Source organism: Heliangelus exortis, chromosome 28, assembly GCF_036169615.1.
Source record: "Heliangelus exortis chromosome 28, bHelExo1.hap1, whole genome shotgun sequence".
Taxonomy (NCBI): Eukaryota; Metazoa; Chordata; class Aves; order Apodiformes; family Trochilidae; genus Heliangelus; species Heliangelus exortis.
In genome coordinates this window covers 1,119,491-1,146,885 of record NC_092449.1, presented here as the reverse complement: position 1 = coordinate 1,146,885, position 27,395 = coordinate 1,119,491, and the positions used below count along the sequence as shown (strand labels likewise).

Genomic DNA, 27,395 nt, shown 5'->3' with positions numbered 1-27,395 from the left:
TCCAAGCGGGGAGGGAGCCAGCAGGCAGCAGAGCAGCCGCCCCCAGCTCTCCAGTGGCTGGGAGCACTGGGATGCTGCTGGGCACAGCTCTGGCATCATCAACCCCTGTCCTTGTGCTGCCATGAAGAGAGAAGGTGACAGGCAGCACCTTGCAAAATTTTGCCCTGCCATCCCTGCTGGTCACCCTACCTCCTGCCCTGCAGCAAGAGGGCCACAGACCCTTCGGACCCTGCCAGAGCACCCCCTGGCCTGTGTCACATAGGGGTTCCAGGTTCCCTCCACCCTGCCCTGTCCTTCTCCCAGCAGAGCCCCAGGTGGTTCTGCAGCCCATGGGGACCAGAGCAGAGGTTCTGTGGGGCCGGCAGTGCCAAGTGGATGTGCAGTGCCCCATGGGGCCAGGAACCAGGACAAGGAATGGGAAGCAAATCAGTGCTGGGTTTGCTCCCTGAACTAGGATGGCATCTGCCACCTCCGAGCAGAGAGGCTGCACAGCTCCCTGTGGTGCTGTCACAGAGCCATGGCTGAGGCTTTGGGATGGGACAGGCACTGCCCTTTCACTTCAGTGCAGTGACTGCAGAGCTCCCAGCCCTTGACCATACAAACGTATGGTTTGGGTCTGCTAGCAAAGCTGGGAGGGAGCATTTGCAGAATCTGTGCCCTGGTCCTGCAGCCCAACCATCGTCTCCCCAAACACCCTGAGCCACGAGCAGCCTGGGGGTGCCCCACTGCTGTAGCCAGCTGCCCTCAGCTGGATTTAGGGCAGGAAATTTCCTGATTCCCACTGCTTTTGAGTCAGGTGGGGACCCTCAGGCTCTGCAATTCTGTGGGGCTGGGCAGCAGCAAGAAACCCACCCCAGAGCTGAGGATTACGGTGGGAAGGAGGAGCCAGGGCATGTCTGCTGGTAGTGATCCCTCTGAATGTGTCCTGGTATCTGGAGCACCTTCTGGGATTTGCCAGGCAAACAGCAGCCAGGAGGAGAATGGGAGGTGGCAGAGTCAGCCCCACCTGCCCCAGGGGAATAAATCCTCAGCTGTGGGCTCTGGAATTTGGGGCTGAGAGCTGGGACCAGGAGGTGAGCATCCCTGGAGGAGAGCACACACCACCCAGGACACACACATTTCCACACCAGGTGAGCAGCAAGTGCTGGGACCTGGGTGCGGTGCAGGTTCTTCTGCCCCCAGAAAAACTTTGCAAAGGTGACCTGGGGTGGGCTGAGCTGCAGTATCAGCATCCTGGCATGGGGGAAAAATGCAGCCTGCACTGAGGAACTGGAGATAATTTGCTTTATCCTTTGGCCAGGGAACTGGTTGTGCTGGTTTTGAGTGTCGTGGAGGGTTCAGAGCTCCTGCTGCAGCTGGTTGGCTCTGGGGTTCCGTGGCTCTGCAAAACTGGGCCATGGACCTTAAAAAAGCAACTAGGGGAAATCCTCCTTCTGTGAGAGTTTGTCACCATGAGTTAAATTCACTACCAGAAGGGACACGCTGACCCAGACATGGCAAAGGGGCCACTTAGAGGTTGCTGAAAGCAGCCAGGAGCTCCAACTCTCACCATCTCCTCTGCACTGACCCTGGAAGCCCTGGCAGGAGGGGGCAAGGTCCCTCTCCTTCTTGTTCAGATTAAAACCTTTCACCTGCTGGTGTTTCTGCTGGGAACAGCAGGTACTTGGCCAAAGAAACCTTCATTGTAGTTACCAAATATTCATTAAAAGTACCCAGGATTAGTCATGGGCTCAGGCTGTGTTTGCAGAGCAAGTCCATGTGTCCGGTGCTTTGGAGCTAAAGCCAAGGGTGAGATGTTTCCCGTCAGGGGTTCATGCTCTGAAGCAGATCAAAACCACAAGCACAGAAACATCGGGGGCAGGGCAGAGCAAGCTGGACCAGATGAGCTTTGTAGGGGGAACAACACCGGCTCCGTGCAGAGCAGGGCAGGGACACTGCCTGGGATGGGGCAGCGACCTGGCCTGGGCTCCCCGGATCCTGGGAGAGGGGCAGGGGAGGCAGTGGGCTGTGCCCCCCACCTGCAGGGTCATGTCTGGGTGACACGGGTGGGGGGAGGCTGTATTTTGGGGTCCCAATGAGGGGACCCCCACCTGTGCCCCCCACCTGCACACGGGTGGGGGGAGGCTGTATTTTGGGGTCCCAATGAGGGGACCCAGCCAGAGTGAGCCCACGGGACCCGGCAGCCAAGAGGTGCGTGGTGCCACCTTGGCAGGTCTCCGGGACAGGGTGGCTCCAGGCTGGGATCTTCCTGCTCTTCCAGCCCCAGGAGAGGACACCGTGGGGGTGTCCCCGGGGCCCTGCTGCCTCTGGCCATGCGGTGTCACTCTCCACTCGTGTCTGGGGCTCTGCAAAGCCTCTGACCTGGCACCTTCAGGGAGAGGAACCCTCTCCGTCTGCCCCCGGAGCCTTTGGTCCCCCAGGAACGAGGCACTGGGGGAGATGGAGTCCTGGGGATGGTGCTGTCCTCAGTCGTGGTTTGGGTGGTTTTTGGCGTGGGGGGGGCGGGGTTTCCCTCCAGCTGTGCTCTGGGGATGAAACCCAGAGAGGACCCCAGCACCACTCAGTTCTTACAGCACCAAATGTGTCCAAGTATTTCTGGGTGAGCTCCCTCCCCAGGCACCCGAGTTCTGCAGGCTCAGCCTCTGGCTCCTGCTGAATCCACCACGTGGAACAGGAGTCACCCTCAGAGCCTCCTTCTAGGAGCCAGTCGAGGTTTCCATTAGTCAAAATTAATGGCCAGCAAGAGCCTGGAGTCATCACAGGGTTCGCACTGCTGCATCCTTAGTGGGGGGTTGGGAATCAGTGGCTGTCACCAGAGCTGGCAGTGCCACAGTGCTGCATTTGAGCTGGCAGGGGACCAGCACGTCTGGCAGCACTGGGGGCTGGCACAGGCTCCCAGCAGGCAGGGACAGACCCCAGGCCCTGGCTCCAGCAGGGGAAGCTCCTGCTCTCCAGCATGGGAGGGCAAACAGGGGGCAAAAGGGAATTTACCTCTTTGCTTATCAGATGATTTTTTTTTCTTCCCTTGGCATGTTTTAGCCAAAAATTCTTTGGGATTTTGAGCGTGTGCCAAAGCAGCTGTGATTTATTTATTTATTTATTTATTTAATCTCTCGCCTGTATTTTTTTTCCTAAATCATTTTGCTGAGTCTGTGTGAAAATGCCCCAGAAGGCTGTAAAACTTGTCAGGATGCTTCCAGAACCACTAAATGTTGAGACTCCCCCCACCCCCAAGCCCTCAAGGCTGCCCATACCTACAGCCCCAGAGCCCTGCCACATCTGTCCCCTCAACCTGGGGACAAGATACCCTGATGGGAGGAGGTGACATCCCCTCTGTTCCCAGGGGACAGATCAGTGGCCCTGCTGCATTCCCAGTCTTGCTCCCCAGAGCAAGAGACAGAGTTTGGGGAGGATGTCATTTATGGGTCCCCATCTTCATTTGGGGGAAACTATTTGGTTCAGGCCCAGGCTCTTAGGACAGAGGTGACTGAAGGAAAGGACCAGGTCCCATCTCAGCCTCTGGCAGGGAGCAGGCATGGGGTGCACAGAGGATAGAGACCCCCCAGCCCAGCCTGTCCTGGAGTAAGGTCCTTTTTGATTAATGCTCACACTGAAGCCAATGTGAACCGACCCATGGACATGTCCTTGTGAGCTTCTCCAGCTGAGTGGGGCTCCCATCTTGGGGAAGTAGAGCTGTTAACTCAGCCTGGTGGCTTTTCTCCCCATCTTTGCACTATTCTTCCTTTAACGCTCAAAGTGATGCTAAAGGGGCATAAAAACTAACAGGAGGAGGTGGTGACCAAGGTGCACTCCGAGTGGGAGCAAGGCCAAGCTGGAGCCCACACCACCAGCTCTGATCACAGCCTGCCTTTTCCCTTCTCCTGGCCTAATCTGTTGTCTGTGCCTTGGTTTCCCTCAAAGTAAAATAATGGTATGAAGGAGACAAGGTGAAATGTAAATAATTTGTTTTTCTGGTGAGAGGCTTAGGGAAGGGACAGGGATGAGGTGACTCCCTCTGACCTGGGCTGCCTCACTCCATCACCAGCACTCTGTCCCCCAAAATCAGCTCTAACCCTGGCCAGCAGGCAGGAAAGCATCTTCCATCAGACAAAATCAGATCAGCACTTGGCTTCCAGCGACAGGAATGCGAGATGCATGGATGAAGCAATTCCCCCTGTCCCTTGATTAATAACAAGGCAGGCCTGCAGAGCAAGGGCAGGGGGACGCTGTTTAATTGACTCTGTGTTTTTGAAACAGCAGCTTAATGACTAGGTTCAAATTAGCCAGAATCACCTTTTCAACCCTGGGGGAACTGAAATGAAACATGGATTGCTCCAGCACTGCCTCCTCCCCACGCCAGCCTCTTAAAAATACATCTCCACCTAAAACAGTTGCATCTCTCACGCTTGGATTTTTCATCTTTTATTAAGCAGATCAATTGTTGTTTTGTTTTTTCTTTAAACAGTGATGAAATTCCTTCACGCTCATGTAAATTTCAACAGCAGATCCAGGGATAAGGCTGAGGATGAAACTCAAATGGGAAAGCCTGAAATGCTTATGCCTGCAATGAAATTATAAATCCACATCCCAGAGCAAATGAGCAGTAGGAGGCAGCCAGAAATCTCCATCAGCAGAAGCTCTGGGCTGCAGCAAGGGATGGAAGTTGCAAGTGGAACGGGTAAGGCACCCAAGCTGGGAGAACTGTTGGCATTTCTGGCAGCATCTTGCACAAAGGAAGCCAGTTCAGGCGAGACCATCTATGAGGAGAGGCCATGGCACTAAATCAGCCTGGGACTTGGTGCTGTGCCCTGCTCCTCAACCCCGAATTCTTCCCTCAGTTTCCCCATCTGTAAAATGGAGGACGTGCTGCCAAACCCTGCTTGAAAACCACTGTCAGATGCAGAAGAGGTAGCTGAGCAGCTCAGGTGGTGCTGGTCAGCTGTCACATAACAAATCAAGGGCACAGAACACTGCTTCAGCAGCCCACAGCCCCTAAACCTTGTGACCAGCAAGGCCTGGACCCAGCAGCAAGGAGTAAAGGAGCAATACTCCTGCCCGGGAAGGCAGTCAGCCCTAAGGAGGGAATTGGCCTCTCTCATCCTCCAAGCCTAATTAACCAACCCATCTGCATTTCTGGGAGCGGAGAGGGGCAAGAAGAGAGCTCCGGGAGGGATGGCTGATGGTGAGTGCTGTCTCCACGTGGGATGTGGATGCTGGGGGGTTGCACAGCAGAACCACCACCCTGGGTGCTGGGCATCTTCCCAGCCCTGCTGTGGCTGCCCGTGAGCTTGGCATTGCTGTGAGGGGCAGCAGAGCCCACTGCGGGGGCACAGCCAGGGGCTGGGCTCCTTCCTGCCCTTAGGGAGCTGTTTACGCCCTGTTTGTCCCAATTTTCTTGTTGGGCAGCAGATAAATGGCCGTGGTGAGCCGTAATCTCCCCCATGGGGTCAGGCAGGGAGCTCCGGGTGAGATGGGCAGCTGGACCCTGTCCCAGAGCAGGCAGACTGACCCTGGGACGGGGGATGCAAGCGAGGGGGGGCTGGGGGAAGCTGGGTGGGGTGAGGGGCACCCGAACAGCCTGGTATAGGGTGGGGGCTCCAGCCAGGGCAGCGCGGGGCCGGGGGGGAGCCGGGCTGGCCGGTGGGACCTCACCACCCTAGGGCACGGCAAAGCGGGGCGGAACCCCCCCTTTCCTTCCCTTCCCTTCCCCGTATTTGACCGCCGGCTCTGCCCATTCCCCGCCCGCGGCGCAGCCCGGAGCCGCGCATCGTCCCGGTCCCTCCCCCGCGCTCCCGGGGCTGCGCGGCCCGGCCCGGCCGGGCGGGGGGCGCGGGGGGCGGCTCCACGGCGCGGCGGGCAGCGGGGGGAGGTACCGGGACCGGGCCGGGCCGGGGTCCGTCCGGAGCCGCCCCCGGGGCTGCGGCTCTGCCCGCGCTGCCGCCGCCATGGGCAGCTCCGGAGCCGGAGCCGAGCGGTGAGTGCGGGGTCCCGGGGGGGGGGCCAGGGGGCGAGGGGGGTGTCTTAATGTGGAGGGGATGAAGCATCGCCGGGTCTTGCCGACTGGATCCGACCGGGCCGAATCGAACCGGGTCGGGGTGGGGGGGAGGTAGAGCCCCCGGAGCGGGGAGCGGCCGCGGAGCCCCAGCAGCCACCCTCCTCCACCTCCCCCGCACCCCGAAACCGGCTCCCCCTCTCCTCTTCTCGCCCGGGGCCCCTCCGAGCCCCGCAGCCCCCGGTGGTGCCGGGGAGAGGGGGCTCAGCCCCGGCCGGGGGGGCTGGCGGTGGCGGGCAGGGCTGTTGCTCCCTGGGGCCGGGTTTGGCACCGGGGGTTTAAGCGGCCTCGGGCAGGAGATGAGCTGCAGCAGGAGCTCCAACCTCAACCTGCTCGGCTCCATCCTCCCGTGGCTCCGAGGGTCCGGTACCTGCAGCCTTCTCGTGGAGCCTTCCCTTGGCAGACCTGAGCGGGTCTGAACATCGCCAGACATCAGAAAGAGTCTTCTCCATCTCCTACCGCTCCTGTTTTCCCCCACCCCAGTCCTGCAGGTTCTCGCTCCTCACCACCCCAGGGCCCTGCCTGCTCCCTTCCCTCAGCAGCCTTGATTTTAGGGCTGGGCGGTTTCTCCTCTCCCAAATTCCAGGGTTGATGTAAATGCTAATAGAGCCGAGGTTGTGTTTCTGGGGGAAATGGAGCAGGCAGCGAGCGCAGCATACGCGGCTCTTCTTGCTGTTCTGGAATAGCAGCCTGGCTCTTCCTACTCCACATCCACCGTACTTTTTTGTGCCAGTTTCTTAATCCACTTGCAAAGCGGATTGAGCTAAAAACCTGACAAAAGGTGCTCTAATTCCCACGGCATTCATGCAAGGGAGCCATGGCAGAAGAGCAGCTGCTCTTTGCATTCGTGCCCAGCCTTACCCTGAGATGGGGGTTTGGGAAAGGAAGAAAGAGCAAACGGGGGGAATGAGGATAAAAGACACAGGCAGAGAGCCTGAAAAATAGCTGGGAAGCGGATCAGTGCATGGTTCTGCAGCCTGGCAGCACTGGGTCTGTGAGCTCATCCTTTCAGAGCGAAGAGCTGGACCCTGGGGATGGGGTTTGGGATGCGTGGTGGCCTGGGGAGGACCAGCCTGGGCCTTTGGAAGAGCTCTCACTTGCTGCTTAGTTTGGTTGTTTAGTCTCTGCCTGGAGCAGAGCACCCCACAGGCACTGCTTCACCCAGCCCTGCTGTTGGGGAGACACCAGGAGAAAAGCTGAGGTGAGGGAGAGAGGGAAAGTTCCTACAAACGTCTCTCTTGATCAAATCATAAGGAATTAAATAAAATAAAATAAACAAACAAACAAACAAACAAAAAACCAAACCATCCTGAAAAAGCTGAGTTGCCCATCAGCTCCCAATGAGCTGAACAGCTGCTCAGTGTGATATTTCACGTGTGTCTCCAAAGCCAGGGCCAGATTCTGTTGCTGGCCTGAAAAAATGCAATAACCCCTTGATAAGGGGGGGACTTGGGGCTCTGCACCCCGAAGCTTTGCTCTTTGTCACTGCTTCATCATCCCTTACCCTGCAGGATGGAGACAGGGGACAAGGTCCCTGCTGTCGACACCCCAGGGCATGGCAAGGAAGGTGGCATGTGGCCTTTAAACCTGAGAATAATCCAAGATGTGCTGGGGAACTGCCAGTTTTAACAGCCTGTGATTGATCTGGTTGAATTTGAGCTACTGTATTTATCACCAGTGTTTCTGTGGCAGTCGTGAAGGTGGAGGTGAGTTACAGCATTCCTGCCTCTTACAGCTGGAGGACTGGTAGGGCTGGGTGAGTTTTGGCCACAGCAGCTGGGTGAGGTGGTTCATGATCCCCTCAACATTGCTCCTGCTTTTCAGAGGTTGGAAAAATCCCACCTGGGGATCTTCAGCCTTTCCCAAAGCCTCTGGTCCTCTACTGAGCTGAGGGGGAGATGCTCTCCAACACAGCAATGCCCAAATAAGCTGGAGAAGCATCCTGAGAGCAGGGAGCACGTGTCCCCACCAGCAAGGGGAAGCAGAAGGAAAAGCAGCTTCTTGGTTTTGGCTTAAACAACAAGATTTTTCCCGATTTTTTCTTTTATCCTGCCCTGTTTGGAGGAGGGAGCTGGAGGACCAGAGAAATGGGGGTTGTGTCATGTCTCACCCCTTCAGAGCTGCCCCTCAGCATCGATGCCCATAGTGGGAAGCAGCTGGGCCAGACTGAGTGAGGGACATTGCAGTGGCAGAGCTGGGACATGTCCCATGGCCAGATCCTGCACCAGCTCCTGCTGCTTCCAGACTCAGCCCTTCCCAGGGGATGCACTTCTGCCGATCCCTCGCTGAAGATAGCAGGGCCGGGGGCTTTTTTCCTTAATTTTTTTTTTTTTTTTTTTTTTTTTTTTTTTAGTGTTTTGAGCTCAGGAATGTCTGCTTTTATTAGCTCTGCTAATCCTGCATCACAAGATAACACATCCCTTGCTCCGAGGCCCAAACCTAATCACTGCACTTTTCCTCCCAGCCCAAATTGAACACTGAATGTGGAGCCTGATGGCAGGGAACAGGAAAATGTGCCTGGCTGTGTTTGCTCTCCATCTTTAAAGGTATTTAATTGATGTCTTTGGAACCAACGGAGCCTTTTTAACTTCTGCAGCTGTTTCACCCCTGAGCATCCCTCTGGGTAGTGATTGGCAGGAGGAACACGTGGTTGTGGAGGAGCTGGGTGATCCGGGAGATACAAGCCACGTTGCTACAATATTCCCAGCCCTGGGATGGCAGTGGGGTGTTGCTGTAGCCCTGGGAATGCCATCAGGGATATAAAGCACATGGATGGATGCATTTTTTGTGGGCACCATCACCAGCAGCATCTCCTCAAGTGCTAAATTCCACATTACAGGGGCCCAGGGGCTAAACAAGGCCCTGAGCTTGTCCCCTGCTGTGCTGAATCACAAGGTGGCTTTAAAACCCTCATTGTGCATCCTGTGCCTCAGTTTCCCTGTCTGTAAGTGGAGGTAATCCAGAGGCCGGGCTTTGTAGGTTTAGATGCTCTCCCAGGCAGCCCCGATCCTGCTGCTTGCTCGTGTCTGCAGCTGGAAAGCAATGGTTGATTTGTCTGTGAAGGGTGGAAGGGCTGTGGAGCAGCATCTCCACTGCCCTCGGGCAGGGGCTGCAGAATGGGAGTGGAAGGTGCTGCCAGCAGAGGTGCTGCTGGAGCCCTTAGGGCCGTTTTGTGAGTCCTGGAAAAAGACCAAAATGAACAGGCGAGGGCAGAAATGTTCAGAGCAGAGATTTCAGAGGAGATGAAGGAAAGCGATAAAACCCGTGAGAGCGTTTGGGAAAGATGCTGAGAGCAGCTCCGACTTGCCAGCTGCAGGAGGGAAAGTGCCTGGGCTCCGGGCATTATCAGCTGAGTTTTCTGAGACGCTGGTTTTGAAGTTTTTGTGGCATTTACCTTAAAAGACAAAGGAAATACTTGGGCTGAGGTTGGCTCTGGGGGTGTGGGAGCCAGCGGGGCTGGACCTCAGCATCGCTTGGCTGTTGGCAGCACCGTGAGCTGCTCCCTCCTTCTTTTGATCCCTTTGCTCTAGGTCGGGATGCTTTGGGGCTGTTGCTGACCCTCTGTGCTGACCCGGTGGTGCCCCAGGCCCAGGGGGTGTTGGAGGTGGGGGCTGAGGTTGGGCAGGACATGGGGGTGGTGGCACAACGCAGAAAGGGCACTTGTCAGCTGGGAGCAGAGCTCTGCCCGGCCCTGAGCAGGGGCTTCCCTTCCCTCTTCTTCATGGAAAATGGGCAAAGGGAGGACAGGAGCAAACTCGAATAGCAGGGACTTGGGTGGAGAATTTTGGCCAAACCGCGAGAAATCTCTTCCCCAGGGATGAGTTTAAAAACCATAAAGGTGACCCCAGAGGGTCTGGGTTGTGATCCCCAGGCTGCCTCAGTGCCTTGGCATCCCCACGAGCACCCAGGGCCAGGATCTGGGTGCTAGGTCGGGGAACAGAGGCTGCACACATCCCACCATGGTGAAGCCATCCACTCAGCACATGCCCTCCTCCTTCCCACCCTGTCTAGCTCAGCCCAGCTCTTCCCTGCCTTTCCTACCTTCTTCCTGCTGAATTTTTCATGCCCCCGTGAGTTTCCCTGTCGTTTGCAGCCCCATCCATCATCTGGGTTTGTGTTTTAAAACTGTGTCCCAGCTCTCAACAGCTCAGACAGGAAGCACTGGGACTTGTTGTTGGGCTCCTGATGTGGCAGCCAAAATAGCAGTGGCCACATGGTGTAGTGGAGAGGAACAGGAGTCACTGGGAATTTAAATGACAGATCCCAGCAATGAGGTCTCGGTGGGGTTGTGCTTTATTAAGCAGCAGGGAGTTCATGGGAAAGGACTTTCACCCCAAGCACCAGTTGTGGCTACAAGAGAAGGGAACTGGGGGCTATATTTAGGTCAGGTGTGTGATGGGGAGGCAGGGCCAGCACCCAACTGGGCAGCCTCATCCCCGTCCCTGTGCAGAGCCTGGGGAGGGTCTGGGTGGGACACGAGGACCAGGTGATGGGAATGGCTCAACTTGGAGATGCTGCAGAGGGACAGGGCAGAAGGGTTCCCCTCTCCTGTGCAATGGCCTCTTTGGGCTCTGGTGTGCCCACACCCACCCACCCACCTCCACGGCCACATGTGGAGGTGGGGGGGGGCAGGAAAGCCCCTCCAAGCAAGTTATGTCACTTGTGCACAGCATCCCTCCTGCCACCCAGTTAGGAGACAAGGAGGGACCATGACCCTGAGCTGGTGTTTGCACCCATCAGACCCTGCCTGATGTTGCTTGATCCCTCGTGCACTTCCCTCTCCCAAAAACGGGATTCAGTGATGATGGGAGTTATTAAACAGATCAAGGTTTTATCTCTTTGCCTTAGGGTCTCCCTCTCCACCCTGCCCCCTCCTATTAAAAAATTCATCGTTTTTCCCAGAGACCATTGCTAGAGGAAGAGTGGGAGAAATAAGGGAGGTTCTTGGGAAGGAGAAGGGAAAATATTTAGCAGGAAGGGAATAGAAGGAACATTCAAAACCAGTGTTTTCCTTTTCTCCCTCTTGCTGCCCTGGGCATGGTTTGATCCCAAACGTGGCCCCTTGTCACCTCAGAGGACCCTGATGTTCCCAGCAGACTCAAGGGGGTCCTGTGGGACCTGGGGTGGGGACATGGTCCTGCTGCTGCCTGGCGCTGAGGCAGCCTCCAGCATGGAGATGGCGAAGCCCCTGCTGCCATCTGAGCCAGGAACCTGGGGACACAGAAGGGAAGCAGCAGCAGTAATGTTGGGGGTTGTGCCTCATCCCTCTCCTCTCCCATCAGCAGAAAATTCCCCCCAAAGCCTCTCTCACTTTTCCTGTTTGAGCTGGATGCTGTTTCAGTCCAGCTGGAGGAGAAGGTGCATTTATAGGATGAAATAATTTAGGGAGAGGTTGATGGGCTGCACGTAAGCTGCCTGTGGGTGTTGACCATGGCTGGGCCAAGCAGGACCCAGGTGGGCTTGGGAAGGATTTTCTCCTTTTCAAAAGGCCTCACAATGCCCCCCAAGGGTTGGAGGCAACAGCAATGTGCTGAGCACCCTCCTGCAGGGCAGGGTAATGAAGGAATGCTGGCTGAGCATCCCATCCTGACTCCATCAGGCAAAGCTCCAAGATGTTTGTTTTATGGATGCTATAAAATACTTCAGATTAAATGAGTGGTTTTGTTTCTCCTCAGCTGATGTTTGGACCCGGTGGTGCAGTCAGAGGAGCAAACTGTGAGGGTGGTTGGTTCTTCTGGCCTCATTTTCCAGGGAGTCACCTGGTCTGACCTTCCCTGTGCTTGGAACAGCTGGGCAGACTCTTCAGTATTGCCAGAATGAGCTATTTTGTATTTTTCCATTTAAATCTCATTTGAAGGAAAAGTCCATCTGGTTCCCTTTGTGTTGCCAGAGGAAAAAGGCTGCTTGCAGGTCAGCTTCCTATGGGGCATCTCCTTGCTGGACACCCAGAGGAGGTGGCAATGCCAGGACCTCCTGCTTCTCTCCTTGCCATCACAGCCACAAGGAGGGATGGAGCAGGTACCCTCTTAATTGAACACTAATTGGGAGTGGAAAAGAGCAGAAGCCTGCAATTACAAACTGAAGATGAAGTGACATAAATGAGATCTAAATTGTGACCTTTTTCCAGAAGGAGGAGTATTAACTAAGTGTGACAAATGGAAGATGGAAAAAAAAATTCCTGACATCATTAGTCCTGGTGTCCAGGGCTGATGTGGAGCTGGAGCCTTTGGTTCACTCCTGGGGAAGAGCAGCTGGGGATGCTGGTCACAAAAAGTGGTGATAGGACCACAGAGATGATCTGAGGGCTGGAACAGCTCTGGAGCCAGGGGGAGAGAGTTGGGGATGTTCAGCCTGGAGAAGAGAAGGCTGCAATGGGGAGACCTTAGAGCACCTTCCAGTGCTTGAAGGGGCTCCAGGAAAGCTGAGGAGGGACTTGGGACAAGGGCCTGGAGGGATGGGATGAGGGGGGACAGTTTCAAATTGGAAGAGGGGAGACTGAGATGAGATCTGAGGGAGAAATTTTTCACTATGAGGGTGCTGAGCCCCAGGTTGCCCCCAGAAGCTGTGGCTGCCCCATCCCAGGCAGTGTTGGAGGTTGGATGGGGCTTGGAGCACCCTGGGCTGGTGGGAGGTGTCCCTGACCATGGCAGGGGTGGCATTGGTTGAGCTTTAAGGTCCCTCATTCCTCACAGCACACACTCCTGTTACGGTTGTCAGGATTATTATTATTATCTTATAAATTATCTAATAAGTAATGTTATTATTGTCTCATAAATTTGCCCTGAAGTTCCATCTGGGTTGGGTCTTTTGCTGGCCCCCACGTTACTGTTTCATTTTTTAACAGCTCTGCCCCATCTCTCCCTGGGGTTGTTTCTGGCTCCCAGCAGCCAGCAGACACCGTGCTCCTCCTGGATTGCTGCCGTGGAGCTGAATTTTTCCTCCTTCCCCTATGGTTTTCCAAAATCTCCCATTTACTTTTGCAGGAAGATGCTCTTGGGGGGGAGGGGAGCACATTGCAAGGAGAGAGGATTTCAAATGAATGGCCCATGATATCCTCACCACAATAATGTGTCATTTTTATTGCTCATTTTTCCATAACTAAAGGTCAGGCGGAAGCCTGGCTGGCAGGGCTGATGTTAATTACCCTAATGAGCAAAAGGCTCCAGTTTACTGCTTTGTACTTTACCCTTCTGGATGCTGGAGCAGCAGAGGCTGTCCAGACTCTGGGCACTGGTGGGTGTCCTGCAGCCCAGCAGCAGCGTGGGGGTGTTGAGGGGTTCCTGGGGTCTGGGAGGGGTTCCTGAAGGTCTCTCGTGGGCTGGGATAAGCTGCAGATTCACTGCTCTGTGTGTGTGTCTGCAGGCTCCAGGTGGAAGAGTTGGTATGTGCATCCCAAGGGGTGCTCCTGCCCCAGAAGAGCTTGGCTTGGGTATCCTGAGCTGGTCCTCTGGAAGTCCAAGTGTCTCTGCTGGTCCCATCCTATCTGGCCTTTGGTTTTGCTGCCATATTTCTTCTTCAAGAGGCTCCTGAGTGCAGAACCTGCACACCAGAGCCTCCTTGATGGAGAGGCAGGTCCTGTGTGGTCCTGGGCAGGGGAGAGTCCTCCCTGCTCCTCTGCCAAGTTGCTCTAAGAAAGAGCTAAAATGCAAATTTTCAGTATATGTGCCTCAAAATGCAGGGGCTAGATGGGGAGAAGTGTGGTGCAGACACACAGAGGGGTGGGAACTTGTGCTGGCAGCATGTGGGACCTGAGGAGGCTTTAGGACACTTCACCCACATGCTGGTGGGTCCCATTTCACAGGGATTAAAATGTATTTGCAGACAAAAAAACCTGAAGTAACCTGAAACGGAGGTTGCTAAGTGATGCAGGAGCTGCAGAAAACAAATGCCAAGAGCACCAGCTGAGACCCTGCTGGCCCAGAGGGCTGGGAATGATGGGCTCAGGTAACACATGTGGGGCTTCATAAAGCCAAGCCCTGGCAAACTCTAAAATGACCATGCCTGTGTGGTCAGGAGGCAAAGCTGCTTTTATTTTCCTGAATTTGGTTTCAGCATGTTTGCAATAAGCAGATGGGCATGTCCAGCTTGCTGGAATTTGTATTAAATTTTGCTCTATCTATCCCCAGGAGCCAGAGCCTGGACATCAGGAGCAGCAAACCAAGCTGCTCGCTTTCAGTTGTGCTGAACTTTTGGATGGTGATGCCTCCAAACAGTGCCTGCAGCATTTCCTCTGGAAGGCACAGAGGTGATGGAGCCTGCACACACATCTCTGCAGCACCAGCTGGAGCTGCTTCTCTCCCAATTACCCCTTAGTTGGGGTATTATCCCATCAACTGGGCATTAGCAGGGCCCCACCAGCTCTGCCAGTTGCAGGCTGAACCAGATATTTGTGCATCAGCACCAGGGAGGCTGCAATCCCCCAAAGCACCTGTGCTGGGTTGACTCCCCAGACAAACTCCTTGCTGAATTAAATCCAGTGGTGCCACAAACCTCTCCAGGTCAAGGTCTTTCTGGGTCATTTCCTCAGAGCAGGGCTTGGGTTCCTCTTACCTTGATTTTAAGTGTTTGGTCTGGGTGGCTTCCACGCACGCTCCTGCACCAGCTGCCTGTGCTGTGAGGTCCCATGAGGTGACATTCCCTGCCTGGGATTGTGCTGGGATTTTCCCATCCTGGGGAAAGGGGTGTGAGCTGGGTGCCACCAGCTCCAGGTGCCACCAGCTTTGGCTGCCACTGCAGAGCTAAGGCCTTGTTTCTCCATGGGTCTCCAGCAAAGGAGAGGAAGTTCCTTTGGCCAAGGTTCTCCATGCAGCTCCAGCAGAAACTACCCTGGAAGATGCTCTGGCCCTTGGACAGTCCTGGCAGGAGCAGGGACAGAGAGGAGTCAGGGTCTGAGTGGGGTCTCAAGCAGAACTGAGCTGCACCAGCAGCATCTTGGATGGGTGCAGCAGAACAGGACCTGAGGCTGGTACCAGTTGTGGTCTCTTAAGCAGGAGGAGCTGGATTTGCCCCAAAAAGGAGCTATTTAAATTCTTTCTTTTTTTACAGATAAATTAAACTTGATCTAGAGAGCTCAGAACACTTCAGTGAAACCATAGCAAATTGTTTGCTGGTGGGTGGGTGTCCTGCACCCCCCCCACACCAGCAAAAAAGGCTGGGACTGTGTGTCCCACCCCCCGAAATTGCGCATGGGGAGGGATGGGGGGGGGGGACTGGCCAGCCATGCCTTTGCTTGAAAGTTTGGGTGACATCTCCAGAAATGAGAGAACTCTTGGAGAGCTGATCCTGGCTCCTCGCTGCGTGGGTGCTGTGTCCTTCTGAAATCCCACACATGGTTGCAGGGGAGAGTGGCTGCATCCCCCCCCCCTTCCTTATTCCCCCCAGGAGCAGAGCTGGGTTTGGGTGCTCTCTTGGTTGTAAGAGGATCCTTTGAGGTTCAAGTGCTGTGTGATTTTGGACATTTATAACAAGGCAGGCTGCAAGGGTCAGTTCACTTGCTGGGCTTAGCACTTAGGAAGGCCAAGGATGCTCCCCTTCTCTGGGACGTGCTTCTGTGCCATATCCTTGGGCTTCGGGGGTATTTATTTGGGATTTGTGTGTTGGACACAGTGGCAGGGTGATTTACAGCTCTCTCCTTGTGCTGTTTTGTCCAGAGGAGCTGAGGCTGGCTGTACTGGGCACTTTGGAGTTTAACCCTCCCCCATCTCAGATGCCACAGCAGACCCAGATGTTGGTGCAGCCCTGGACCTGCAGAAAGGTGAGTGCTCCCCGGGCCCAAGCAGGGTGAGGGTTGGCAACAGACTGCCCTGGGGTGGGGTTTGGGCACAGAGACCCTTGAAATCCTGCTCATTTGTATCTCAGGGCCAGCATTAGCTCCCTCCTCCCACCTTTGGCAGCATGGGGAACTCAGTACCATTTGGTTTACCCCATATAATGGCTGAGAAATCTCCCTCCTGTTGCTGTGACCCCAAAATGAGCAAGAACTAACTCCAGGGCAGGTGGGGTGTGACATTTAGGGGTGTTAAGCTCTGGTGCTGGCTCCCAGGTTGCTGGCAGATGGCAGCAGGGACCACACCAGGATGAGTGTGTGATATTGGTTTGAGGAGCAGTGATTTGAGGTTCAGATGGGCTTCATAGAGAGGGGAGGGGGATTTGGGAGTCAACCAGCTTGGTCCTGGGGTTTGGGAAGCTTTGCCTTTGCTCTGCTGTTGAGATGCTGCAGAGGGAGATATGTGATATGGTCATGCTGTCCCCTTCCCCTCCCATCCTGGAGACTTCTGGGTTTTGGGAGCCTTGTTGGGGCTGGGTCCAGGCAGGGAGATGTTCTCCTGATCCCACAGCCACAGCTGATGCCCTGAAGCTGCAGATCTGGGCACAGACACCAACGTGTCCCACTCCAAATGTCACTGCTCACTGCAACCTCCAGCCTGGGGCAGGTGTAGGAATGGCACAGCCCAGCCAGCCCACTCCAAAACCTGAGCAGAAATGCTGGGAGGGATCCACTCCCTGTAGGGCTCCTCAGGGCTGGGACAAGACCCCTGTCCCCCTCTCCTTGCAGGGGATGATTTGTTCTGGGGATGGTTTGGTTTCAGCCCTGCCTGGCAGCACCAGGTGTAGGTTGGAATGCAGAACATTATCTCACCCTGCAATGGCTTCTGCCTTTGTTTGCTCTGCTCCCACCATCAGCATTGGGATGGCAATAAAATTCCCAATGCCACAGATCCAGACAGGGCTTAAACATCCAGGCCAGGAGGGATGGTGAGCAGAGCTGGAAGGTGAAGGAGAGGCTGTTGCTCTGCACTCCTGGGATTCCAATTCTGAGGGGGTTTCCAGCAGGTCAGGGGCTCTGTATCTGCACTCCAACCCCTCTGCACCCTGAGTTTTGCTCACAGGGCTTCACCCTTGTTTTCCCACAGAAAGCTGAGCAGTCCTGCTGGGGCTGGCTTGTTTTCCAGCCATGGCTGCCTCTCCCAGCCCTTCCTTGGAGCAGACATCTGTCTGTCAGCCTGGCCTGTCAGTCTGCTCACCCTGCCCACAGGTCTGGGTGGATTAAAGCCTCCCAGATGATCCGTGGCCCTTCCCGGGGTCCCGGTGCCCACGGGCTGGTAGGGGCTCTGTGCTCCTCCTCAGAGGGAAGCTGAGGACTCCTGACCATGGGTGAGGGACCCCATGAGGCTAAGCCCTCAGAAACAGGGTCCTTTCTGTGGGTCATGTCTGGAAATAGCCTTTGCTCAATCCAGAAGCCTCAGGGAAGTGGCCAGGACTGCAGTGGCTTCATTTTTTGCAGCTCCTGGCAGGTGTCACCATGGTTCAGGTGAGGAATTAAGAGGAGACTTTGCCATCCAAGGCCCAGTGCTGGCAGCCAGAGACATCCATCACACGGTGATTTATGTGCCAGCCCTCCCAAACCCCCCAAGGGGCTCAGGCCAACGTCACTGAGATGCTGAGCTTAATGACCAGCCTCACCTAACGAGGGCTGCTGAGCTGGACCAGGGGGACAAATGAGGTCGTTTGCTGGGGCAAAGCCCACAGGGAAGCAGCAGCCTTGGCACGGGAGGGCTGAGCTGGACCAGGGGAGTGGCTGCCAGCCTGGGCACTCCACAGCCTCTCAAGCAGCACCATCCATCAGCTCTCTGAAAGGTGGCTAATTACAGCGTATGCTCCTGGGTTCTGCTTATTAATCATCCTGCTCCTGCACTTCATTTCCTACAGAGCTGCCTGGGTTACAGGAGGGAAGGCACAGGGTCCCTTCTTGTGACAAGGAGCCCCTTTGGGTAATGTGTCTGCAGAACCTGGGTGCTCTGGTCTGTGCTCTGCCTGGGGGGCTCCTCCTTGGCCAGGCCCCTCTGTCCCCATCCCTGTCCTGTGGCACACTGGCTGGGATGCTCTCCTCCACCAAGGTTTTGCTGCCAGGTTGTTTTGGCAGCCCTGGTGCAGGAGGTGAGGGATGAGCTTGTAAAGCAGCCACGTGCCCCAAGACAGGAGGGAAAACAGCTGCAGGAGAAGGAGCAAATTCCCCTCTCTTGTTTAAGGATCTTGATTTGTGGATCTTGATTTGTGTCTCCGTGGGGGCAGGAACCATTGCCAGGAGCATTGCCCTGTTTTCCAAGATGTTCTGCTCGTAGCCAGGTTAGGTCTGTGCCTGACACTGCCAGCTGGGGCTGGTATGGGTTTGTGTTTTGTAAATCTCTCAGCATCATCAGGCGTGGCTTTAAACCCAACAGGTTCAAGGAGGACATTGCTCGGGGGCTCAAATTTTCTGTCCCTGCTCCTGGTGCTCAGCCAGGAAGAAACCTGAGCAAGGCAAACCCTGGGCCCTGGGTTGGTTCAGATAGGACTACCTTGGCTCAGATGGGGCAACCTTGGCTTAGGTGGGGCAACTTCAGCTGAAATCACAGAATCACAGAGTTAGGGATTGGAAGGGACCTCAAAAGCTCATAGAGTCCAAACCCCTGCCAGGAGGTCATGTAGGTTGGTTCAGATGGGACTTATCTTGGCTCAGGTGGGGCAGCCTTGCAAAGCCCAGAGGCCCTGGGCTGTGAAATAACCCCTAGTGCCCATCTGGGGACCACTGCCTAAAACCAAGTTCAACCCAATGTTTCTGATGGGTACTGGTGGAGCAGCTCACTGGCAAAAAGGTGTTTTGGGGGCACAGCTGAAGACAGGGAGCCCAGCTCAGCCTCAGGTCTTGTGTGGTCCAGCAGGTACTGGAGGTGTTGAGATCCAGGTCAGTTTTGCTGTCAGCTAAAATTTCTCAGGAACAGTTGAGATTCAGATCTGGGGGGTGGTTTGGGCTCAACTGCTTGAGCATTGCACCCACTTGTCTTGCTCCCCCTTCCCTGATTTTAGAAGAGTTATTCACTTTGGTAGAGAAATAAAGATGCTTGTGGAATATTAAATACCTCCCCAAAGCCCCTGTTGCTGATAAGTGGCTTCCATGCCTCGTTCCCTAGTACATGCAGTGACCTTTTAGAAATGTTGTACGTTGTGGTCGTATCCAAATGTCTTCTCTCCTGGGAGCATCTTGTGGAGATAGAGATTCAGACATGATGTCTATCAAGAAGAAAAGCAGATTGTGGCCAATCTGTGGCTGCCTGTGCAGTATTGCCTGGGCCACGTGCTCAAGAATCATAAGGTTGTCTCTAAAAATAAGCAGTGGCTTCTTTCAAGTTGTCTCCTTGGCATCTTAGCTCATTAGGGAATCCTCATTTCTGGGTTTTCGCAGCATTTTGCGAGGGCTGGGAGTTTCCTTGTGGGAGGAAAGTGGAGAGTCCTGTGGATGCAGCTGTTGAGGACTCAGGATGGGATCACAGGGTGGGAAGAAGGCTCCACGAAGACAGCTGCTGGGTACAAAGGGTAAATCTTGCTTTTGCTGAAAGCTGCCACAATCTCACTTCTCCAGCATCATCTCATCCAGCCCCGAGACCTGGGGCTGTTGAGCAGAGGGAGAGACAGTGAGCAAGATACAGCAGCTGCCAGTCACCAAAATAACTCCCTTCTACATGAGATTTTCATGGGTTTCAAACCTTTAAGTCCCTGTAAGCCACGCTTCGGGGTGTTCTCTGCAGTGACCCCATCTCCTCTCTCTGCTCACGCTTTCTGCCAGTTCCCTGTCAGAGCAGCCTTGAGTGGGACCCGAGGGTGCCTGTGGGGAGCACAGCACCCACAGGACCCATCCGTGCTGCTGGGCTCTGCCATGGCTCCCAGGTGCAGTCCTTTGGCCTCCTGATGCTCCAGGGAGCCCTGGCTTTGGGATATTTGCCATGCATCCATAGGGGAACTCATAGCACAGAGCCCAGAGAATTTATTTCCCAGCCAGGCTCTGATGGGATTAGGAATAACTCTGGGCTGGATAATTCTCCATTAGGTCTGGTGATTGATTTTCACCCTTCCTACCCCCAGCTGGCTCCTCCTCTCCCTGGTTCAGCTGGATTATTCTCACGCTTGATTTGCTAATTGCTTGATCGCTGGGAGCCTCTTCTGAGTCCAGCCTGGGGACAGCAACGGCCTCTTCTGACCCCGAGTTTTCTGCCTCTCAGTTTATGCCTCAGCTCTGGTTTAATCTCCTCTGTTCCCCAGCATAAACTGAGATGGTTTTGCTGCCCTCATCATAGGGAGAAGCCTGCTGGTGGTCACCCTTGGAGCCAGAGGAAATCCAGAGTGTGCCCCTTCAGCTCCTTCCCATCCTCTTCATCTTCCTTGTATCCCATGGGCTCAAGGGATCCCAAGCTCATTGTAACCAGAAGCCTCCCTGGACTTGAGGCAATGGCTAAAATAAAGCCACAGGAGCTACAGGTTCATTTCTGGCTGGTGGCATGAAAACCCTGAAGACACTGAGGAGCACAGATCACCTTCAGTGTCCCCAGAAAGTGTCCCTGGCAACCACACTGTGCTGTGAGCAAAGCCACCAGCAGCAGCAGCTGGTAAAACATGGTTCAGATCCCTGACTTCATGTTCAGGTGTGGACGTTTGCTCTGAAAAATGCCTAAAGGTGCCTTTGGGGACCTGCATCAGCCCATGGATGCCACAGGTGGATGCCAGCAAGAGCTGAGCACAAAGCAGCCTTCTCAGGGACCTGGTTTTTCTCCCTTTTACAGCCCCCAAAAGCATTTGAGGGGCTTTGTTTTTGCTACTAGTTGCACAGCATAATTGAACATTCAGGGTTTTCTGGCAGGGCTGGCACAGTGAGGATGGGTGAGGAGCAGGTCCATGGAGAGCAGGTGAGGAGAGGGATGCTCTGGCCTCCTGCCCATGAGGTGCGGTGGCCAGGAGACATCTGGGAAAGCACAAAGCAAATAAATCCCAGTAGTGAGGAGGTGAAGGAGGAAGAGGAGAAGGAAGAAGAGGTAGGCATCAAGGTCAGTGCCTCCACATTGCTCTGGTGTGCACCCCTCATTGCTGGTGGTGATGCTCTGCCCAAGCTCTCTGGTGCTGTTTCAGGGATGGTGGTGAGGACCCAACCCCAGGAGATGTTGAAACATTTTGGGTCACATCAGTTTCCTCCTTTGCAGTATTTTCTCTTTGAATCTTTTGACCATAGGGTGGGGCTGAGACCTGCCCCACTCCCTCCACCTCTGCCAGGGCGCTGGAGGGGATGGCTCTGTTCTCTATACCCCCCAAAATCCATACCCCCCAAAATCCCTTGGCTGAGCTCAGAAAGACCCCACAATGCCCCAACTGGGCCACTTAATTAGGTTAGTGACAGTGCTTCATTAGGGAAAGGCAGCTGATGAGTTTGCAGCAGCAGGATTCCAGGGGCAGTGTCAGCCCGGCAGATTCGGGGCACAGAAGGGGAGCAGGGAAAGGGGAGCTGGGAAAAAGGGGAAGTGGGGGTGAAGTGTGCTGCTGAGCTCTGTGATAATCCCTCCTCTCTGAAGCCTGGCCCCGTGGCCTCCTTAATCCTTGCTCTGAGAGGTGACACTGGAGGCAGGGACGGGAGCTCAAGGTCCTGTGTGTCCCTCCAAGCATCCCCCATCCTGTGGGACCCTTCCTGAGCCCGGGGCCTGGGAAGGATTTGTGCCACCAGATGAGACTTCGTGGCATCTGCACAGGGAGCAGAGCATCCCACCTGGAGCATCCCACCTGGGTCACAACTTTGCAACACCTCTGGCTGCATCTCTGTTCCTGCACTCCCCGTGGGGGGGTCTGTGTCCCCCATCATCCCGGGGCACTTGTGCTCACAGCCCCCTGCACGTGTGTGTGCAGCACAGAGCGGGTGTGAGCTGGGGAGGGGAGGGCAGAGGTTGAAGGGTGGGTCTGCAGCCATGTTTCTTCTCACATCTTCGTCTCTCCTTGCCTCAGTTTCCCTGCTCTCCTCACACAGTGTGCAGGGGGTGAGACTTGTTTAGCTGGGGTCTGCACAGGGCACAGTCACCAGGTCATAGAATCACAGAGTCTCAGGCTGGTTTGGGTGTGAAGCTCATCCAGACCCAACCTCCCTGGCACAGGCAGGGACACCTCCCACCAGCCCAGGGTGCTCCAAGCCCCATCCAACCTGGGGCATTCAACACTGCCAGGGATGGGGCAGCCACAGCTTCTCAGGGCAACCTGAGCCAGGGACTCAGCACCCTCACAGGGAAGAATTTCTTCCCAGTGTCCAACCTAAATCTCCCCCCTTCCAGTTTAAAGCCATCACTCCTCATCCCATCAGTCCCTATACCCTTGTCCAGAGTCCCTCCCCAGCTTTCCTGGAGCCCCTCCAGGCACTGGAAGGTGCTCTAAGGTCTCCTCAGAGCCTTCTCTTCTCCAGGCTGAACAACCCCCTCCCATTGGCCCTGTTTTGGCCTTGCCATGGGCTGACACCAGTGCTGGTGACCTGTACCAAAGACACACAGAGTGTCTACATCAGACTGCAGTGTGACAGTGTGGCTGGAAGGTGCTCAGAAGTCTCCCTAGAGCTTTCTCTTCTCTGGGGTCACATGTTAAGGGCTGAGAAAAAAGGGGTTGAAGGTTTCTGGGGATTGGGGAATGGTACTTTATGAGGGCCATGAGCCATGGTTTGGGGAGCATTTTTCAGTCCCAACCCACAGATGGCTGATCTGGGTCTGGGTAGGACTTTGTTATCCTCCCCCCACCCTGCTGTTGACTCCTCATCTCTCCCTTCCAGGCGCACAGGAGAACGGTGGTGAGCCCATAGGACCATGCTCTACACAATGAGATGTTGGCTCCCAGTCCTAGTCCTCCAGCTGGTCCTCCTGAGCCCACCACGAGTGGCAGCGTGTCCTGCCCGCTGCGAGTGTGCCCCGCAGCTGAGGTCGGTGCTGTGTCACCGCAAGCGCCTCACCTCCATCCCTGAGGGCATCCCCACCGAGACCAAGATCCTGGAGCTCAACAAGAACCGAATCCGCTGCCTGAACCCCGGGGACCTCTCCCCGTACCCGCTGCTGGAGGAGCTGGATTTCAGTGAGAACATCATCTCCAATGTGGAGCCAGGAGCCTTCAGCAACCTCTTTAACCTGCAGACCCTGCGGCTGCGGGGGAACCAGCTCAAGCTCATCCCTCCTGGGGTCTTCACCAAGCTGACCAACCTCACCCTCCTGGACATCAGCGAGAACAAACTCGTCATCCTGCTGGACTACATGTTCCAGGACCTGCGAAACCTGAAGAGCCTGGAGGTGGGTGATAACGACCTGGTGTACATCTCCCAGCGGGCCTTCTCAGGGCTGCTTGGCCTGGAGCAGCTGACCATTGAGAAGTGCAACCTGACCTCCATCTCAGCTGAGTCCCTCTCCTACCTCCAGAACCTGGAGGTGCTGCGTCTCCGGCACCTCAGCATCTCCACGCTAGAGGACCAAAACTTCAAGAAGCTCTACAACCTCCTGCAGCTGGAAATCGACAACTGGCCACTGCTGGAAGACGTTTCCCCCACCAGCTTCCAGGGCCTGAACCTCACCTCACTCTCCATCACCTACACCAACATCACAGCCGTGCCCGCCGCTGCCTTGAGGAACCTGGTGTACCTCCGGTACCTGAACCTGTCCTACAATCCCATTAGCACTGTGCTGAAGGGCTCCTTTAAAGACCTCATACGGCTTCAGGAGCTCCACATCGTGGGTGCTCTCCTGGTGTCCGTGGAGCCACAGGCTTTCTCTGGCCTGAGACAAATCCGGCTGCTCAACCTATCCAGCAACTTTCTGTCCACACTGGAGGAGAGCACCTTCCACTCTGTCAACACACTGGAGACACTGCGGGTGGACAGGAACCCCCTGGCCTGCGACTGCCGCCTCCTCTGGATCCTGCAGCGGCGGAAGACGCTGAACTTCGATGGGCAGCAGCCGATGTGCTCCTCACCTCCTGAAATCCAGGGCAATGCCCTGCGCGACTTCCCGGACTCGGTGCTCTTCGAGTACTTCACCTGCCAGAAGCCGAAGATCAAGGATCGGAAGCTGCAGCACGTGACGGCCCGGGAAGGGCAGTCCGTGTCCTTCCTTTGCCGGGCGGACGGGGAGCCGGACCCCTCCATCTCCTGGGTGTCCCCTCAGCACCGCATGATCACCACCCGCAGCACGGGGCGGGCGACGGTGCTGCCCGGGGGCACCCTGGAGATCCGCTTTGCCCAGGTGCAGGACAGCGGCACCTACATCTGCATCGCCAGCAACGCGGGGGGCAACGACACCTACTTTGCCACCCTGACGGTCAAGGGGCGGCCGTCCGACGGCTCCCGCTACGCCAACCGGACTTTGTACCTCAGCGAGTTCAACGACACCTCCCACAACGACACGCAGGTCTTCTTGAAGTTTACGCTGGACCTCAAGACCATCCTGGTCTCCACAGCCATGGGCTGCATCACCTTCCTGGGCGTGGTGCTCTTCTGCTTCCTCCTCCTCTTCGTCTGGAGCCGGGGCCGGGGTCAACACAAGAACAACTTTTCCGTGGAGTACTCCTTCCGCAAGGTCGATGGTCCCACCACCACCACCGGCCAAGGAGGAGCTAGGAAGTTCAACATGAAGATGATCTAAGCCTGTCCCAGAGGAAAACTGTTGTGTGCTGCCCGGCCTTGGGCACGGCTGTAGTGGGATGGGACCAGGGGGGTGTGGGAGCACTGAAGACATCCCGGGACTGGTGGTAGGACCTTGCTGTGCTGGGACACAGCTGGTGACATGCCAGAGGCCAGCGGGGTTGGCACCGCAGGGACCTGCAGGGTCAGGAAGCGATGGCCATGGCCATCCTGGCCCTGCAGTGAGCGGCTCGGGGGCTGTCCTGGCTCCAGGGGCTCCCAATGTCACCAACATTTTCACTACCAACTATGCATTTCTCTAGCCAGGAGATCATCAGCGTTTGGGCCTGGGAAAAAAATTGCTCCCTTTTTTCCCCCCCTTTCTGTTTTTTTTAAGAGACTCTGCAGATAACTTTCCTGGTGGTTGTTTATGGTTCTTCTCTTTTCTTGTTGTTGGTTTTCTTTTTGGTCCAATGATTCTCTTTTTTTTTTTCTTAAATGAATCTCCAAGAGCAAAGTCTTCCGGGGCAATGTGGTGACTGGGGTGCTGCCCAGGGAGGTCTGTGCCAAGCTGGGAGCCTCCTCCAAGTCCTTGGCAAAGCTGGGGCATGGCCATGCCTTGAGAACTTCCCATTGTTGGATTTAAGAAGCAGTAGCTCGAAACGTGGGTGCTCGGGGACGCTCCTGCACAAGCAATAATAACCCACCCAAGGCCAGGCTCTGAGGAGCTGTCAGCAAGAAAAAAAGGGGGGGGAAAAGGCAAAATGAGGCCAAGGTTCTTAAATTCAGAAGGAGCAGTGCAAGGCCCTATCTTTGCATCCACCTGAGCCACTGTGGGACAGTGGGGGTGAAGGGGTGGGAGGTCAGGATTGGTATGGGTGCAAGAGGCACTTTTGAGTACATTTTCTTTGGTTTGCATAGTCCTGCAGGAGAGCAGGAGCTGGCTTGTCCTGCACAGGAAGGCTGGAGAGCCCAGTAAAAAGAGGAGAGAAAAGCTTGGGACAATCAATTCGGGAAGTGACAGCAAAAGCAAATACGGTGAGAAAGCCCTGGTTGGCACCTCCATTGTGTCCACTGGGATCCTGCACCCTCCAGTACTGAGCACCGTGGGGTGGTGTTCCTGGGTACAGTCTCCAACTTCTCCTCCTACCCCTGTCCAGGGCACCCCTGGCTTGGAGCACAAGGGTTTGGGTGGGAGAAGGAGCAAAGGTGGCTCGGCTGGAAGAGCTTCAATGGGACCTAGACAGGCCAGGGAGCCCACTGCTTCCTCCTCACCTCACCAGGTGCCCCCATGTGCCTCTGTCCCTATCCCTGTGGGCATGTCCCCCCCCATTTGGATGTCCCTTCTCCCCCTGGCAGTGGTCAGGCTGGGCAGGTTCATTCTGGGAGCTGGAGGAGGCAGCTGCCCCTCTCCTGCCAGGCATCCCCTGGGGGCTGTGCAGGAAGCAGGAGCTCCTGTGGGATCAGGGCTGAGCTCCCCATCAGCTTCTCTGCACGGGGGTAAAAGTCAGAGCTGCTGCATGGATCACCCAATGCTGCTGCCCCCATCCTGCTCTCGCACCCATGGGTGCCCCTCACCCCCAGGCTGAGCTCCAGGGTGGAGAGGGGTGATGAAACCAGGGGGCTCAGCACCCAGCCCTCCTCCCCTGGGCACTGCCAGGATCTGGCCCCGTCCTGGGGGGTGATTCCCACCTCTCTCCCATCCATCCCCTCCCCTGGACCCATGGCCCCATCGCATGCCCGGTGCCCCCCCGCCCCCCTGAGCCGTGCATGCCGTGTCCTACCGGGTCCCCCCACCCTCACCCGTGCACCCTTGTTTGGTGTCTGGGGTTTTTTACTGGGGAGGGAGGGTTGGGGAGGGAGTCAGGCACAGAGCCTTGCAGCAAAGGTGGGTTGGGGCAGTGCAGACCTGGCACAGTTTTATATGTAACGAGCATGTGAAATATATGTGTGGGGAGGTGGGGGGAGAAAAAGATAAAAAAAAAAAAAAAAAAAAGGGACTTTTGTGGCTTGTTTGGTTTTCTTACCCCTTTTCCTTTCCTTGTGCCTCTCATAAGAAAAGCCAAAGTCAGTGGAGAAAGCCCAGGAGGGGCTGAGTGCAAGTGTGGAGCTGGGCAGCACCCAGAAAGGGTGCTTGGAGCCACTGGCACCCTGTGCAGGATTGGTGCCTCAGGGCTCCCCCTCCCTGCTCCCACTCCAGGGAATCCCAGGGAATCCCAGGGTTCAGCAGATGTTAAACTTCCCGAGTTCTGCAGCCCATCAGGTGGACATCACCACCAGCAGCCCTCAAACCCCTTCCCAGCCAGTGCCAACTCCCTGCCAGAGGGTACTCGAGTCCAGATTAATAACTAATAAATGATTAATGAGCAGTGTTAACAAGCTGCCATTGCCGTTAATCTAGTATTAATTATTAATAGAGTGTTTATAAGGATGCCTTTAAGCTGAAGGGTGCAAAGGCAGCACTTCACCTACAAACCCCTCCATGAGGCTGAAAAAACGGGAACTGGGGAAACTGAGGCACGGAGAGACACTGTCTGTAGGGCCAAGTGGCAAGAGCCAGCAGCCCTGGGGGGTAGAGGGGGGAAGGGTTGGTGTCCTTCTTCTTAGGAAGACTGACGTGATCCTCTTGGTCCCCTTTCCCATCCTGCCAGCCCCAGGGGACACCCTGGCCCCACACAAGGCCATCCCTGCCCGTGGCCGAGCTGCCATCCCCAGAAGGCATTTTGCCATCCTGGTGTCTCCTTGCCCAGCTGGCTGGGGACCATCTTCCATGTGTCCCCACCAAAGGGGCTGCTATACCCCCCCTTAGCCCCCACATTTCCCTCCTGCCAGGCTCACAGGGTTGCCTGTCCCCATGCCATCTCCACTCCCAGCTTTCCCAGCAAGGGACTGGGCTGGGAACCAGGAGCA

At 55.7% G+C, this 27,395-nt stretch overlaps 1 protein-coding gene across 2 annotated transcripts; it reads left to right on the top strand.

The window, feature by feature from the left end:
- Positions 1-4,465: 4,465 nt before the first annotated feature.
- Positions 4,466-26,453, top strand: LINGO3 (leucine rich repeat and Ig domain containing 3). 2 transcript variants are annotated; one of them, XM_071727822.1, is made up of 3 exons: positions 4,466-5,182; positions 15,703-15,806; positions 22,656-26,453. In XM_071727822.1, the coding sequence occupies exon 3, from the start codon at positions 22,690-22,692 to the stop codon at positions 24,505-24,507; it is 1,818 nt and encodes a 605-aa protein (XP_071583923.1). In that variant the 5' UTR covers positions 4,466-5,182; positions 15,703-15,806; positions 22,656-22,689; the 3' UTR covers positions 24,508-26,453. The 2 variants fall into 2 exon arrangements, with proteins under 2 accessions (XP_071583923.1, XP_071583922.1); XM_071727821.1 differs by lacking the exon at positions 4,466-5,182 and adding an exon at positions 5,660-5,974.
- The last annotated feature ends 942 nt before the right edge of the window (positions 26,454-27,395 follow it).